The 18,357-nt window shown below is 39.8% G+C and overlaps 1 protein-coding gene across 1 annotated transcript in view; it reads right to left on the reverse strand.

Moving 5' to 3' along the window:
- The window catches only part of COPB1 (COPI coat complex subunit beta 1), a 53,164-nt gene that overhangs the window by 16,773 nt on the left and 18,034 nt on the right, over positions 1-18,357 (reverse strand). The window contains exons 9-16 of the mRNA XM_053720619.1: positions 17,986-18,093; positions 17,723-17,869; positions 17,078-17,223; positions 16,318-16,414; positions 14,738-14,895; positions 13,117-13,237; positions 4,633-4,860; positions 1,559-1,738 (exon numbers count right to left, since the gene is read on the reverse strand). Of these exons, the coding sequence (XP_053576594.1) occupies positions 1,559-1,738; positions 4,633-4,860; positions 13,117-13,237; positions 14,738-14,895; positions 16,318-16,414; positions 17,078-17,223; positions 17,723-17,869; positions 17,986-18,093 (1,185 nt within the window). The remainder of the gene's footprint in view (positions 1-1,558; positions 1,739-4,632; positions 4,861-13,116; positions 13,238-14,737; positions 14,896-16,317; positions 16,415-17,077; positions 17,224-17,722; positions 17,870-17,985; positions 18,094-18,357) is intronic.

Raw genomic sequence — 18,357 nt, forward strand, 5'->3', positions numbered from 1 at the left:
AAAGTTCATAATTTGGATACAATGTACATTTTTATCAGATTTACCTATTTCCCTCAGTATCCGTAGCTCATTTCTACGGAGTGTGCACTATATGTAGAACATTGTTACACACATTTCTGCAAATTCTGCTACCATATAATGCTCAAGAAACATGCACATTCCTGAGCCTACCTCAATATGCTCTCACGGAATGCAGATACGATATCAATAAAAATTAAATTTGAGAATACAAATAAATTGCAATGCCTTTAAAACTTGCAGACTATATTAATCATAAAAGTTGAATTTGCACTTCCATGAAACAGATACATACAACAAACTCCACATAACTCTTTTACACTTCACATACTCAAATATTTACTGTTCTGCTAACACAGAGCCAGACATCTCCCAACATTTTACAGCCATAGCCCCAGGAACAAAACACATTCTCTATCCTAAAGCACAGCTTCAGTCCTCCACTGCACACGCACCCTCTGACACCAACCAGTACACCATACTGCTTAACCACACACACACACACACCACTCAACCACACACCACTTAACCACACCCCATACGGCTCCACCACATACGCAAACACCCCCCCCCCCATACGGCTGCACCACATACGCAAACATCCCCCCCCCCCATACGGCTCCACCACATACGCAAACATCCCCCCCCCCATACAGCTCCACCACATACGCAAACACCCCCCCCATACGGCTCAACTCCACACGCGCACCCCCCCATACGGCTTAACCAGACAGACGTGCACACACACCATACAGCTGATGCGCGCACACACAGCATACCGCTCAACCACACAGACACGCGCACACCATTCCACTGAACCACACAGACACCATACTGCTAAATCACACAGACTCGCAAACACACCATACTGCTGAATCACACAGATGCGCGCACACACACACACACCATACCGCTCAACCACAGATAGGCGTACACATACACATCATACCATAGAGGGGCGCACACAACATACCGCTCAACCACAAAGCCACTTGCACACACACACACACACCATACTGCTGAACCACACCACACAGACAAGCACACCATACCGCTTAACCACATAGACGGGCGCACACACCCCATACCGCCCAACCACACAGACGTGCGCACACACACACCCCCCCCATAGGGCTCAACCACAGACGCACAAACACCATACCGCTCAATCCCACAGAGATGTGCGTACACACACACAATAATGCTCAATCACAGACGCGCACACATATACCGCTTAACCACACATGCGTGCGCGCGCACACACACACACCATAACACTCAACCACGTGCACACACACAATGTAACGCTCAACCACACAAACGCACACACACACCATACCGCTCAACTACACAGACGCGCACACATACCATACCCTTCAATCACACATACAAAATGCACCCTGTGAATAAACACTTAACATAAAGCAATAGGCTTTAAAAATTGCTGGAGATGATGAAAATAGAAACAACATTACTTTGCCATATTTAAACATTACAGGGCTTAACTAGAGAATCCCATTTCTGAATAACCCCAGCTTACTTTGTTTAATTTAGATGCCAGAGGGTCCGCAGCTTCTTTTCTTTGGGTGGTCCCCATTGCAGCAAGGAGACTCAGCTGAAACTGATCTTCTTTGGAAGACATTTCATTTTTGGCAGTCAACTGCATGAAGGATATGGGGTCATCTGCTTGAACAGTCACATTTCGCTTTTCTGATTCTTTCTGTTGATTTAAAAAAAAAAAAAAAAAAAAAACCCATAGAAAACAAACTGAGTTAAGGAATTGTCTATTTAAAATGAGCTCTAAAGTACTGAAGGGTATATTTAAAGAAATACAGATAAAATAAAAACACCAACAGTCCATATGATGAAAAGGTCAGATAATACTAAGTTGCAAATGTCAAGGCAGAAACAGATATAGTTTTATTTCAGTGATGCCTTTTTTCTGTTGATGAAATGTCTAAAAATATGATACATGAGGCTGAGGTGAAAAAAATACTGAAAATAAGTGAGAGAAATCCGATACTGTTGCTGGAAGATTGTTTAATACATTAAGGGCCAGATTAGAAGTGGAGCGCTAAATATTGTTTCCTTGATGGCGATATTTGCGCTCCACTGTGTAATACCAGCGCACGCCAATGTGCGTTGGTTTTACAAGTTAACAGCAATGCAAACGCGAGCTCATGTTCATATACATATATTTGTATGAGTTAACATGTGTACATACACCTATTAACAAATATATATGTATATAGTCATATACATATATTTACTGAAAACACACAGCTCCCATAGGCCGCAATGTAAAGGAACATTTCAGTGCCGTTTTTTTTTCTAACACCCCACTCCCACCAACTTAAACTCCAAAATACTGCCTAGTGCTACATCTCTGGTTAATTTTCTGAGCGCTAATTGCTACCGCGAGCTTGCGGTAGCAATAACCAGTCAATTGTAATGGCTGGTTAATTATTGCGTGCCCGCAAACTGGCAATTAGCACTCCACTTGTAATCTGCCCCTATGTATTAGGTGTATGACCGACATCCAGGACAATTAACTGACAAATAATATATAACATATCATGTATGATATCAGTAATAATAATTCCACAGTTTCAAAGAAAAAAAAAAAATATATATATATATAACAACTAATTTTTAATATTTAAACTATTTTTTTCTAAAGTGCATTTTGTAAATACGAACAAAACAGCATGAGACAAGACTACGCTGCACTGTAGATTTAAAAATGTTTTCAACATCAAGTTTTTTTCTTTTTATGGACACCAAGAGCTCTAATTTCAAGCAGTGTTAATTTTGACAGCAAATCTCAATTTAGTCTTAGTTTTCGTCGTATTTTAGTCATCTGAATTGTTTTAGTTTTTAGTCTAGTTTAAGTCGACTGAATCTCCAGTAGATTTTAGTCGACTAAAATCTAAGGGGTTTAGTTAAAGTGTAATGCATTATTTAAGCATTTCTCTATAATTGAACTGATTATATACTCCAGGAGTAAACATAACACCTGTTATTATTTATGGTATTAAGGTTTAAACCTGCAATACAGACACAGATTTAGCCGTTGTGATATATAACATCTTTATTAAACTTAAAATTAAAGGGACATGAAATCCAAAATGTTTCTTTCGTGATTCAGATAGAGAATACAATTTTTAACAACTTTCTAATTCACTTCTATTATTTAATTTGCTTCCTTCTCTTGTTATCCTTTGCTGAAAGCTTTATCTAGGAAAGCTCAGGAGCAGCAGAGATCCTAGGTTCTAGCTGCTGATTGGTAGCTGCCTATATATATTGATTGCGATTGGCTCACCCATGAGTTCAGTTAGAAACCACTAGTGCATTGTTGCTACTTCAACAAATGATACCAAGAGAATGAAACAAAATTAGATAATAGAAGTCAATTAGAAAGTTGTTTAAAATTGTATGCTCTGTCTGAATCATGAAAGAAAAAAATTGGGTTTCATGTCCCTTTAAATAAAACCAAGCTCCATAAACAAACAGAAGTGCAACTTTAAAATATACACAAAAAAAAAAATGTAAACTGTATTGCACATATTACCCAATATAAAAACTTTAACAGTTCTCTGTTAAGAATGAAAAAAAAAGTAACTCAACCCAACAAAAAAGTTTCTGCAGCTAGCACAGGCACAGCATAACTTAAACCCATACTTGTGGGTTATGCTTATTTCTATAGGAAGAATCAATTTATTGTTCACAGATTTGAAAACATTTTGGCAACGATATTAGCACTGCTCTAGAACTTCCAAACGCATTATATACTCCTGGAGTAAAGGTTTATTAAAGGACCAGTCAACACAGTAGATTTGCATAATCAACAAATGCAAGATAACAAGACAATGCAATAGCACTTAGTCTGAACTTCAAATGAGTAGATTTTTTTTCTCTGACAATTTTAAAAGTTATGTCTATTTCCACTCCCCCCGTACCATGTGACAGCAATCAGCCAATCACAAATGCACACACATTTATTCTTGCTCAGTAGGAGCTGATGACTCAAAAAGTTTAAATATAAAAAGCATGTGCACATTTACTTAATGGAAGTAAATTGGAAAATTGTTTAAAATGGCATGCTCTATCTGAATAATGAAAGTTTAATTTTGATTGAGTGTCCCTTTAACCTGTTTTTATTTATGGTATTAAGGTTTGAACATGCAATACAGATTTAACTGTTGTGGTATATAACATGTCTAGCTTAAATTTTAATAAAATTAAGTTTCGGAAATCTTACAAAAGAGCAGTAATTAAATATGGATTGATTACAACACCTTCCATAAAATGTTTTTGTCAGCAAATTTTGATTTAGTTTTAGTCATAGTCTTTTGACTAAAATGCCATTTTAGTTTTAGTCGTATTTTAGTCATCAGAATATCTTTAGTTTTATACTCATTTTAGTCTAGTTTTAGTCAACGAAATTAACACTGAATTCAAGTGATCTTGTGCTATTTTGCAGCAAATCATGTCAATATATATCCCTCTGTTTAAATATTGAAAATGAACAGGAAGTGTAATTGTCATGTGCAGTTCATGCCGCTCCTCTAGGTCTAGCAAGGGCATGTTTGGTATCATGTCAGCAATTCTCACCTTCTGAGAAAGTTTCTCTTCTTCGAGCTTAGCAGAGAGCATCAGAGACAGGGACTGGCGACACTCTTTGTTGAAGATCTCAGTCATGAGTGGAGAACATTCAGACAGCACCTTAAGGCAGAGTGAGATCCTGTCCACATCATCATCAGTAATCTGCTTCTTTGGAAGAGAGGATTTCCCCAGGTGCAAGATGGAAGCCATGAGCAACATAGCTTCTGCAACAAAGGACTAGGGAAGAAAGAAAACGTTGTCACATGCAAGAAATGCGCCCACCTGATCTGCCCCTGCGCACTGATGATCTCATCTATTTTACGCATGCGATTAAACCACAACAAAATACTCAATGTCAGTGTTAAATTACATATAAAGGAGGCAAAATAAATAATAAAAGGATATTGCAAAGTTGTATTACTGTGCAAAACAACCTTTTATATTGAAACCTAAAGGGATTCACTGTCCATTTAAAATTAAATTAATACTTCAGTTTTTTTTAGTTTTTTTTTTTACTTCCTACTAAATCGTAACTGGCTGATGCCTCTGCTTTACTGGTAACAGGATAAACCTCTTCAAGTGACCAGAAAATGTCCGTTTATTTAAAGGGCCATAATACCCAAATGTTTAAACACTTAAAAGTGATGCAGCATAGCTGTAAAAAGTGGACTAGAAAATATCACCTGAACATCTCTATGTAAAAAAGAAAGATATTTTACCTCAAAAGTTTCTCAGTAGCCACATACCATTGTAAAGGACTTCTAAGCAGCATATCAGTATGTCTGTCCCGGGACAGCCGAAGGGTTGAGCCTCGTGCACTCATCTTATTTGCCTATTCAGTTTAAAGGAAGTTTACAATGAAATCTAACGAGAGTTAAGTCAAATCTCATGAGATCACAGTAAGAGAGTTCATGACCTCAGCACTGTTGATGCTGATTGGATGCTGTTCATTTCTTCATTTTTTTTTTACCTGCAGCTGGGAGCAGCTGAGTATAACTTTTTACACAGAACTTACTCTGCTGAGCTGAGGAGATTGTGAGGTAAAATATCTTGCTTTTTTACATAGAGATGCTCAGGTGATATTTTCCTGTCAGCTTTTTACAGTTATACTGCATCAGTTTCAAGTGATTTAGCATATGAGTATCATGTCCCTTTAAGGCAGCAATATAAAAACCATCTAGAAATAGATAAAAAATATAACTACAACGTGTACCTTTAATTGTACACTTGCAGGAACATGAAACCCCAAATTTTTCTTCTGTGATTCAGACAGAACTTAGTTTTCCATTTTTACTATCAAATTTACTTTGTTCTCATGGAATTCTTAGTAGAAGAGATATCTAGATAGGTAATATGCACATTTCTGCATCTGAACATGACAGGAAACACTGCTGCCACCTATTGTTCTTGCAAAGGTATGGAAGTTCTAAAACTGCCGCCATATATTGCTCCAGTCACATGCATGCTCCTACACCTTCCTACCTACGTTTCAACAAAGGATACTAAGAGAAAGAAGTACATTTGATAACAGAAGTAATTAGGAAAGACTGTATGCTCTATCTAAATCATGAAATAATGATTGGGGAGTTTTATGGCCCTCTAATTAAACAACAATATCACCTTGTGAATAAACCAGTCATTCTTAAACTCCCTTAGATAGAGGCACAGGCAGAAAAACAAATTCCCTTCTACATTTTAGGGTTGATCAAAACCTATGGCTGAAAGCGCAACCTTAATAAGCCTTTTCTTTATTATCTACTGGGTTAATATAACGTCACAAAGAGCTGCTTAAGTGTATTCTTCACAGAGCTCCTTTAACCCCGGACATTATAATAAAACCATTGCCAAATGAATTGACTGCACGAAATACGGTTACCCTTAAAGGGACAGTTTTTGTTGTTTAAAAAGATAATCCCTTTTTTTATCCATTCCCCAGTTTTGCATAACCAACCCTGTTATAATAATATACATTTTACCTCTGTGATTACTTTGTATCTAAGCCTCTTCTGACAGCCCCCTGATCACATGACATTTTATTTATTATCTACTGACTTTCATTTTAGCCAATTAATGCAGTGTCTGCCACAAGCCATGGGCGTGATCACAATGTTATCTATATGGCTCGCATGAACTAGCTCTCACCTGTTGTGAAAAGCAAATAAAAAAAGCATGTGATAAGAGGCGGCCTTCATGGGCTTAGAAATTATCATATGAGTCTTCCTAGGTTTAGCTTTCAACAAAGAATACCAAGAGAACAAAGCAAAATTGGTGATAAAAGTAAATTGAAAAGTTGTTTAAAATTACATTCTCTATCTGAATCATTAAGGTTTTTTTTGGACTTGACTGTCCCTTTAACGTACTAGAACATGGATACTATTCTAGCCCAGATCACTACAGCGGAGACCTTTTTATGGTTATCTGCAATTACCACCTTCTTTCTCTATCTCATCTGCTATTGAAGTGGGGAAAACCAGGAGAAAAAAACAAACAATTGTTAAAAACAGAATTTATGTTTACCTGATAAATTACTTTCTCCAACGGTGTGTCCGGTCCACGGCGTCATCCTTACTTGTGGGATATTCTCTTCCCCAACAGGAAATGGCAAAGAGCCCAGCAAAGCTGGTCACATGATCCCTCCTAGGCTCCGCCTACCCCAGTCATTCGACCGACGTTAAGGAGGAATATTTGCATAGGAGAAACCATATGATACCGTGGTGACTGTAGTTAAAGAAAATAAATTATCAGACCTGATTAAAAAACCAGGGCGGGCCGTGGACCGGACACACCGTTGGAGAAAGTAATTTATCAGGTAAACATAAATTCTGTTTTCTCCAACATAGGTGTGTCCGGTCCACGGCGTCATCCTTACTTGTGGGAACCAATACCAAAGCTTTAGGACACGGATGAAGGGAGGGAGCAAATCAGGTCACCTAAATGGAAGGCACCACGGCTTGCAAAACCTTTCTCCCAAAAATAGCCTCAGAAGAAGCAAAAGTATCAAACTTGTAAAATTTGGTAAAAGTGTGCAGTGAAGACCAAGTCGCTGCCCTACATATCTGATCAACAGAAGCCTCGTTCTTGAAGGCCCATGTGGAAGCCACAGCCCTAGTGGAATGAGCTGTGATTCTTTCAGGAGGCTGCCGTCCGGCAGTCTCGTAAGCCAATCTGATGATGCTTTTAATCCAAAAAGAGAGAGAGGTAGAAGTTGCTTTTTGACCTCTCCTTTTACCAGAATAAACAACAAACAAGGAAGATGTTTGTCTAAAATCCTTTGTAGTATCTAAATAGAATTTTAGAGCGCGAACAACATCCAAATTGTGCAACAAACGTTCCTTCTTTGAAACTGGTTTCGGACACAAAGAAGGCACGACTATCTCCTGGTTAATGTTTTTGTTAGAAACAACTTTTGGAAGAAAACCAGGTTTAGTACGTAAAACCACCTTATCTGCATGGAACACCAGATAAGGAGGAGAACACTGCAGAGCAGATAATTCTGAAACTCTTCTAGCAGAAGAAATTGCAACCAAAAACAAAACTTTCCAAGATAATAACTTAATATCAACGGAATGTAAGGGTTCAAACGGAACCCCCTGAAGAACTGAAAGAACTAAGTTGAGACTCCAAGGAGGAGTCAAAGGTTTGTAAACAGGCTTGATTCTAACCAGAGCCTGAACAAAGGCTTGAACATCTGGCACAGCTGCCAGTTTTTTGTGAAGTAACACCGACAAGGCAGAAATCTGTCCCTTCAAGGAACTTGCAGATAATCCTTTCTCCAATCCTTCTTGAAGAAAGGATAGAATCTTAGGAATCTTTACCTTGTCCCAAGGGAATCCTTTAGATTCACACCAACAGATATATTTTTTCCATATTTTGTGGTAAATTTTTCTAGTTACAGGCTTTCTGGCCTGAACAAGAGTATCAATAACAGAATCTGAGAACCCTCGTTTTGATAAGATCAAGCGTTCAATCTCCAAGCAGTCAGCTGGAGTGAGACCAGATTCGGATGTTCGAACGGACCTTGAACAAGAAGGTCTCGTCTCAAAGGTAGCTTCCATGGTGGAGCCGATGACATATTCACCAGATCTGCATACCAAGTCCTGCGTGGCCACGCAGGAGCTATCAAGATCACCGACGCCCTCTCCTGATTGATCCTGGCTACCAGCCTGGGGATGAGAGGAAACGGCGGGAATACATAAGCTAGTTTGAAGGTCCAAGGTGCTACTAGTGCATCTACTAGAGTCGCCTTGGGATCCCTGGATCTGGACCCGTAGCAAGGAACCTTGAAGTTCTGCCGAGAGGCCATCAGATCCATGTCTGGAATGCCCCACAGTTGAGTAATTTGGGCAAAGATTTCCGGATGGAGTTCCCACTCCCCCGGATGTAATGTCTGACGACTCAGAAAATCCGCTTCCCAATTTTCCACTCCTGGGATGTGGATTGCAGACAGGTGGCAGGAGTGAGTCTCCGCCCATTGAATGATTTTGGTCACTTCTTCCATCGCCAGGGAACTCCTTGTTCCCCCCTGATGGTTGATGTACGCAACAGTCGTCATGTTGTCTGATTGAAACCGTATGAACTTGGCCTTTGCTAGCTGAGGCCAAGCCTTGAGAGCATTGAATATCGCTCTCAGTTCCAGAATATTTATCGGTAGAAGAGATTCTTCCCGAGACCAAAGACCCTGAGCTTTCAGGGATCCCCAGACCGCGCCCCAGCCCATCAGACTGGCGTCGGTCGTGACAATGACCCACTCTGGTCTGCGGAAGGTCATCCCTTGTGACAGGTTGTCCAGGGACAGCCACCAACGGAGTGAGTCTCTGGTCCTCTGATTTACTTGTATCTTCGGAGACAAGTCTGTATAGTCCCCATTCCACTGACTGAGCATGCACAGTTGTAATGGTCTTAGATGAATGCGCGCAAAAGGAACTATGTCCATTGCCGCTACCATCAAACCTATTACTTCCATGCACTGCGCTATGGAAGGAAGAGGAACGGAATGAAGTGTTTGACAAGAGTTTAGAAGTTTTGTTTTTCTGGCCTCTGTCAGAAAAATCCTCATTTCTAAGGAGTCTATTATTGTTCCCAAGAAGGGAACCCTCGTCGACGGAGATAGAGAACTCTTTTCCACGTTCACTTTCCATCCGTGAGATCTGAGAAAGGCCAGGACTATGTCCGTGTGAGCCTTTGCTTGAGGAAGGGACGACGCTTGAATCAGAATGTCGTCCAAGTAAGGTACTACTGCAATGCCCCTTGGTCTTAGCACCGCTAGAAGGGACCCTAGTACCTTTGTGAAAATCCTTGGAGCAGTGGCTAATCCGAAAGGAAGCGCCACGAACTGGTAATGCTTGTCCAGGAATGCGAACCTTAGGAACCGATGATGTTCCTTGTGGATAGGAATATGTAGATACGCATCCTTTAAATCCACCGTGGTCATGAATTGACCTTCCATTTTGAACGATGGAACCTTGAGAAACTTGTTTAAGATCTTGAGATCTAAGATTGGTCTGAACGTTCCCTCTTTTTTGGGAACTATGAACAGATTGGAGTAGAACCCCATCCCTTGTTCTCCTAATGGAACAGGATGAATCACTCCCATTTTTAACAGGTCTTCTACACAATGTAAGAATGCCTGTCTCTTTATGTGGTCTGAAGACAATTGAGACCTGTGGAACCTCCCCCTTGGGGGAAGCCCCTTGAATTCCAGAAGATAACCTTGGGAGACTATTTCTAGTGCCCAAGGATCCAGAACATCTCTTGCCCAAGCCTGAGCGAAGAGAGAGAGTCTGCCCCCCACCAGATCCGGTCCCGGATCGGGGGCCAACATTTCATGCTGTCTTGGTAGCAGTGGCAGGTTTCTTGGTCTGCTTTCCCTTGTTCCAGCCTTGCATTGGTCTCCAGGCTGGCTTGGCTTGAGAAGTATTACCCTCTTGCTTAGAGGACGTAGCACTTGGGGCTGGTCCGTTTCTACGAAAGGGACGAAAATTAGGTTTATTTTTGGCCTTGAAAGACCTATCCTGAGGAAGGGCGTGGCCCTTACCCCCAGTGATATCAGAGATAATCTCTTTCAAGTCAGGGCCAAATAGCGTTTTCCCCTTGAAAGGAATGTTAAGGAGTTTGTTCTTGGAAGACGCATCCGCTGACCAAGATTTCAACCAAAGCGCTCTACGCGCCACAATAGCAAACCCAGAATTCTTCGCCGCTAACCTAGCCAATTGCAAAGTGGCGTCTAGGGTGAAAGAATTAGCCAATTTGAGAGCACGGATTCTGTCCATAATCTCCTCATAAGGAGCAGAATCACTATCGATCGCCTTTACTAGCTCATCGAACCAGAAACACGCGGCTGTAGTGACAGGGACAATGCATGAAATTGGTTGTAGAAGGTAACCTTGCTGAACAAACATCTTTTTAAGCAAACCTTCTAATTTTTTATCCATAGGATCTTTGAAAGCACAACTATCTTCTATGGGTATAGTGGTGCGTTTGTTTAAAGTAGAAACCGCTCCCTCGACCTTGGGGACAGTCTGCCATAAGTCCTTTCTAGGGTCGACCATAGGAAACAATTTTTTAAATATGGGGGGAGGGACGAAAGGTATACCGGGCCTTTCCCATTCTTTATTTACAATGTCCGCCACCCGCTTGGGTATAGGAAAAGCTTCTGGGAGCCCCGGGACCTCTAGGAACTTGTCCATTTTACATAGTTTCTCTGGGATGATCAAATTCTCACAATCATCCAGAGTGGATAATACCTCCTTAAGCAGAGCGCGGAGATGTTCCAACTTAAATTTAAATGTAATCACATCGGGTTCAGCTTGTTGAGAAATTTTCCCTGAATCTGAAATTTCTCCCTCAGACAAAACCTCCCTGGCCCCCTCAGACTGGTGTAGGGGCATTTCAGAACCATTATCATCAGCGTCCTCATGCTCTTCAGTATCTAAAACAGAGCAGTCGCGCTTACGCTGATAAGTGGGCATTTTGGCTAAAATGTTTTTGATAGAATTATCCATTACAGCCGTTAATTGTTGCATAGTAAGGAGTATTGGCGCGCTAGATGTACTAGGGGCCTCCTGAGTGGGCAAGACTCGTGTAGACGAAGGAGGGAATGATGCAGTACCATGCTTACTCCCCTCACTTGAGGAATCATCTTGGGCATCATTTTCAGTGTCACATAAATCACATTTATTTAAATGAGAAGGAACCTTGGCTTCCCCACATTCAGAACACAGTCTATCTGGTAGTTCAGACATGTTAAACAGGCATAAACTTGATAACAAAGTACAAAAAACGTTTTAAAATAAAACCGTTACTGTCACTTTAAATTTTAAACTGAACACACTTTATTACTGCAATTGCGAAAAAGTATGAAGGAATTGTTCAAAATTCACCAAAATTTCACCACAGTGTCTTAAAGCCTTAAAAGTATTGCACACCAAATTTGGAAGCTTTAACCCTTAAAATAACGGAACCGGAGCCGTTTTTAACTTTAACCCCTTTACAGTCCCTGGTATCTGCTTTGCTGAGACCCAACCAAGCCCAAAGGGGAATACGATACCAAATGACGCCTTCAGAAAGTCTTTTCTATGTATCAGAGCTCCTCACACATGCGACTGCATGTCATGCTGCTCAAAAACAAGTGCGCAATACCGGCGCGAAAATGAGGCTCTGCCTATGATTAGGGAAAGCCCCTAGAGAATAAGGTGTCCAAAACAGTGCCTGCCGATATTATTTAACAAAAATACCCAGATTAAATGATTCCTCAAGGCTAAATATGTGTAATATATGAATCGATTTAGCCCAGAAAATGTCTACAGTCTTAATAAGCCCTTGTGAAGCCCTTATTTACTGTCTGAATAAAAATGGCTTACCGGATCCCATAGGGAAAATGACAGCTTCCAGCATTACATCGTCTTGTTAGAATGTGTCATACCTCAAGCAGCAAAAGACTGCTCACTGTTCCCCCAACTGAAGTTAATTCCTCTCAACAGTCCTGTGTGGAACAGCCATGGATTTTAGTAACGGTTGCTAAAATCATTTTCCTCATACAAACAGAAATCTTCATCTCTTTTCTGTTTCAGAGTAAATAGTACATACCAGCACTATTTTAAAATAACAAACTCTTGATTGAATAATAAAAACTACAGTTAAACACTAAAAAACTCTAAGCCATCTCCGTGGAGATGTTGCCTGTACAACGGCAAAGAGAATGACTGGGGTAGGCGGAGCCTAGGAGGGATCATGTGACCAGCTTTGCTGGGCTCTTTGCCATTTCCTGTTGGGGAAGAGAATATCCCACAAGTAAGGATGACGCCGTGGACCGGACACACCTATGTTGGAGAAAGGTAAAATTCTCCTTTCCTCTAGCCTAACAGGGTAACCACTTTTTACATTCAGATCCCACCAACTGTCTTGTAGAGTCCTTAAGTGAATCATATCTGTACTCAAGCGCCTCTTTTCTAAAGAAAACAAATCTAATTTGGTTAACCAGAGATTTAAACATACATTTTGCTTCCTCTTTTCTGAAACCAACGCCACATAGCGCAGTGCAATCTTGGTTAGAGTTGTTGCCAGAGATGCTGCTACGAAGAAATCCCCATCCAGCAGGAATCCTCTCAGTGGCGGTCTGTCACAGATTAAAAGGGACATAAAACATAATACGTAACATGCATTCTTACTTAAGGAAAATACAACATAGCAATATATATCCATTAATTGATGTGTCTACTTGTAATGTAAAAATACAGCTTAAAGGGACATTCCAGCTAAAATTGAAATCCACCTGGATGCATTTCAGTTTTGAATAGAAGCATTGTTGTAAGATACACATATTGGCAAAAATGCTTCTAATAAAAGCTATAGTGTATTGAAGTATGCACCGTGCACCAGCATTTTAAACACAACACTTGTTCAGGGAACCTCAGGTGCTTGTACTATCTGGTAATGACTCAATGTGTTAATTGCTCACATGATACAAGCCCCACTGGTGCTCTGAGCAGCTGCAGTATTTAAATGCTGGTGCACTGAGAATATCTAGCTATGCTTCATGTGCACAGAAAAAATGCTAACACCAAAAGAGTGAAAACTTTTACTAGAAGTATTTAGCCAATACATTTGTAAATATCTTTCTATTCAAAGATGTAATTCATCTATGTGCATTTAAATTTTGATTGGAATGTCCCTTTAAGTATGTTTTCGTTTACCTCTGCTATATACTGCACAGTGATTGCTTAAACCAGTGCATGAGCTCATATACAGCTGACTTGAATGGGCCACAAACAAATTAAATAAGAAACATACGCAGCATGTAAACTAGTTAAGTTCCTATTTGATTGAGAACGTATTGTGCATATTTTACAGTATTCTCCCCAGGACCTATTTAATGGGCACACCACCAAGCTGATTTTACTGACCACCTGGCAATAATTTAAGCAAATAGTAAGTTACATTTCTGTTTTGGAAACTCACATTTTTTCTTTCATGATTCAGAGGGAGCACGTCATTTTAAACAATTCTCCAACTTCTATTATCTAAGTTTTTTGTTCTCTTGGTATACTTTGTTGAAGAGCATACCTAGGTAGGCTCAGGAGCTGCTAGTTAGTGGTTGCACATATTTGCCTCATGCTATTGGCTCAGCCATGTGCAATGTTGTTTCTCCAACAAAGGATACTAAAGGAATTAAGCAAATTATATAAAAGAAGTAAACTGGAAAATTGTTTAAAAAAAAAAATGTATTCTCTATCTGAATCACGAAACATTGTGTTTCATGTCCCTTTAAGTATAATTTATAAGTAACAGAAACAAAGCAGTAATCTGCCCCCACCCAGCAACTTCATAATGCAACCCAGCTAGTAAAATGAATGTCCCTGCAAATAGAATTTCAATACTGCTCTTGAATCTGTGTGGTCCTTTAAAAAAACATTTATATCTCACAGCCCTTATTATTCAGGAAAAAAAATAATTTTTAAAATCAGCAATTTAGCATAATAGGCAGAAATCTCTTGCAATAAAAGTCTAACAAAACACAATGATCTTGCTATTCACAAGGGGAAGATTTAGCACTTGGGAATATTTTGTTAAGGCAGCAGAGAACGATGTAATAACATAAAATAAGCCCCCAACCAACCTCTCTTCATCCTTCTTTGCAGGTCGTGAACTGCTGAGCGCACTCTGTGTGGCGTAAGTGCCCATCTCTGTGACCAGCTTCTGAGCGGGGCCAACAGTCACTTCTTCCTCTGCTTTCTCACCCGATTCCTTCCTGATTTCACTATCAACAATTGGGACCTGCAAGAATTGAAAGGTCAATAATTTAAGATGCAAAACCAACCCTGCAACTGACAAGCCCATCTAAATCAGGAGATGGTTTATTTACAGCAGCTGACTTGTAGTAAAGAGCTAGAGATCAGATGTGTTCTACCATTGTAAACTGTGCTTAATGTCATAACTTATTTACGTCAGCCCTGCGTTCCTCACTACTACGTCAGCCCTGCGTTCCTCACTACTACGTCAGCCCTGCGTTCCTCACTACTACGTCAGCCCTGCGTTCCTCACTACTACGTCAACCCTACATTCCTCACTACTACGTCAACCCTACATTCCTCACTACTACGTCAGCCCTACATTCCTCACTACTACGTCAGCCCTACATTCCTCACTACTACGTCAGCCCTACGTTCCTCACTACTACGTCAGCCCTACGTTCCTCACTACTACGTCAGCCCTACGTTCCTCACTACTACGTCAGCCCTACGTTCCTCACTACTACATCAGCCCTCTGTTCTTCATTACTACGTCAGCGCTACAGCCCTCTGTTCTTCATTACTACGTCAGCCCTACAGCCCTCTGTTCTTCATTACTACATTAGCACTACAGCCCTCTGTTCTTCATTACTATGTCAGCGCTACAGCCCTCTGTTCTTCATTACTATGTCAGCGCTACAGCCCTCTGTTCTTCATTACTACGTCAGCGCTACAGCCCTCTGTTCTTCATTACTATGTCAGCGCTACAGCCCTCTGTTCTTCATTACTATGTCAGCGCTACAGCCCTCTGTTCTTCATTACTACATTAGCACTACAGCCCTCTGTAACAGTCAATGGGTTAACTGTATCCTGTCTAATTCCTCTTAGAATCTTAAACTATGATTTGGAACACTGGGTAGGTCCTAGAATGGGGGGCATTTTCTTGGAAGGAGACTGATAAAGACAACTGAATTATGAGTACTAGTAAAACAGAGGAAGACTAAGCCTGGCTGGGTTTGGAATGATAAGCTCATCTACCATGAATACTTATACCTATAGAGTAAAACCCATAAGTAAAGGCAATCCTCACGAAACCAGCATGCAGTTAAATGTCTTACTTTCACAAGTGTGTTACTATTGATTGGATATTTAAAGGGACATACAAGGACAAAAAGGAACACTCTCTAATGTACTAGTTAATTTTATTATTGCACTAAGTGTAAAGTGCTTAAACACATAGTTAAAGTCATCTCTGTGGGCAGAAATATATACTACTTGGACCCAGCCGAGCACCTTTTGGGAACCAATGACAAGTGTGTATAACCAGGAACCATCAAGTAGTTCCCATTAGTGCATTAATGGGGCTCACATTTTGTTATAAATAAGCATAAGTGCAATACTAAAATTCTGTAATAAATTTATATTGCGCCGATATATTGTAATATTTTATTTTCTAGAAAACGGATACCTCTCCCAGTGACCGGCGCACTTCTGTCATCACACTCTGGATATCATCTTTTGTGCTGCAATATTCACCCAGGATCCACAAAGCTCCTCGAAATATCCTGCAGTTATAGAGAGCATTAATATAAATACAGCTCTTCTGGCCTAAAGTCTTATTGTTCTAAAAAATAAAGTGCCAGTAAAGGGCTGTAATTATAGGTACATTTTATGCACAACCCAGCTGTGCAACTGGCGCTGTTGATTAAATCAGCAGCAGTTTCTGATTCAGATCAGCAGTGCTCTGCGGGACATGATTGTTACGCTACGAGTTTAACACGTTTGCGGGGGTTAAAAACAGAGGTGCAAGATGGCTGGTCAAAAAATTATATTATCTAACAAATTAGAGCATGTAATATAACTTTTATTGTCCTCTACCTAAAATATGCTGGAATGCAACCTGCTGGATCTAGAACTTCTGTATTCTACACAGTGATTGCTTGATGGAAAAGCTCATTTATATCAGTCTCTATTCTTTAATTAGCCGCAGCAAAGAGATAGGAGATAAGACTCAATACTCAAAAAGCTTTTTTTACAGGACCTCAAAACAATGCAAATTCTGTATACACAATTAAAGTTTTAAATAACTTTAAAGCACCTATTTGGTATACTGATTTTTACAGTGCAGATGTCATCTATGCATAGATTAAATGCATTCAATGTCCCCTAAAGGAACTTGAACAGTTGCACTTAAGTATACGGTTTACAGAAGAGGATTGAAGACTTACTTTACAGTTTTGATGGCATGGAAAACCTCCAGCATCTTCTCTACAATCAGCGGCCGGAGGTGATCAAACCTTTGCACAGCTTCTCGTACAAACTCCAAGACATCTGCAGCTGCAGCCTCATTGCTGTCGCTCAGGAACTCCATCAACTAAATACAAAGGGGATCAGCAAGTGAACAACCCTGGTATAGATCGCTCAAAAACAGTCAGTAAAATGTGTCTCTCTCGGATAAATGAGCAGATATAAAATGCAGTAAATTGTTTTTTTAGGCTTTGTCCTATTGGTGATTAATAGGAGGAAAAACAAATGTTGGTATTTTAAAAGATGATTGAAATCTATAGAATATTTTATATAAATGTATTTGATGAATACAGATTCCAAAGTAATCAAACAATTATATTAACAAGTATCATATTCAAAACAATTTTGAACAGATTCTGCCAGAATGGGGACTTTGTCATAGAGCTGCTTACATTTTTTAGCTTGGCAACAAAACTATTATTGTTGTGGTTTCAACGGTTTGTATTTAATAAAAAATCTCTTTTGTAGTATAAAAGCATCACATGTAAGCTTAAATAAAATACTGCCCTAAACTAACTGAATATATTGCATATATGTTACATGAATATCCAGCACGGAGATCATACCACAGGGATGACGTTGGCCGCCATGTCTGGGAAGCGGACACTACAGGAGTGTAAAGTTCGCACTAGCAGCTGCCTGTATTTATCTGTATCTTCGTGTTCGGTCACATTGTTAGTCTTGATTACTTCTTTTTTTAGCACAATCACCAGCTGCAATGGAAATAAGCACAGATCAGAAGTTAACAAACACAAAAAAAAAAAAAAAAAAAAAAAAAAAAAAGACATTTAAACGTAAACAAATTATCAAAAAGCAGAAAGTGTTTTACCTCTTCAACATTCCTAGAAGAAACCAGATCGAGAGCCAACTGAAGAGTCTTTTTACGTACTTCTAGATCTGGGGTGCTGAGAACTCTCAGGATGTCCATGACAAGATCCTGGGATAAAATTTAAATAGATTATGTGAGACAGAAGGAAAACTAACACATAAAATCCTATCTGATCATATACAGCATTTATTGCATGTTGTTACAATGAAGTAAGATCATTCATAACAGACAATACAAACGTGAGTATCGCATAGTTAGAGACTTTGGTTATATTAATAACACTGCATTTGTATACGGGTGCACAATTGCACATTTCATATTACATATCAAGATACTGCTGGAGTTAAGAAAACGTATACATGTAACATCTTC

Source organism: Bombina bombina, chromosome 7 (assembly GCF_027579735.1).
Source record: "Bombina bombina isolate aBomBom1 chromosome 7, aBomBom1.pri, whole genome shotgun sequence".
NCBI lineage: Eukaryota > Metazoa > Chordata > Amphibia > Anura > Bombinatoridae > Bombina > Bombina bombina.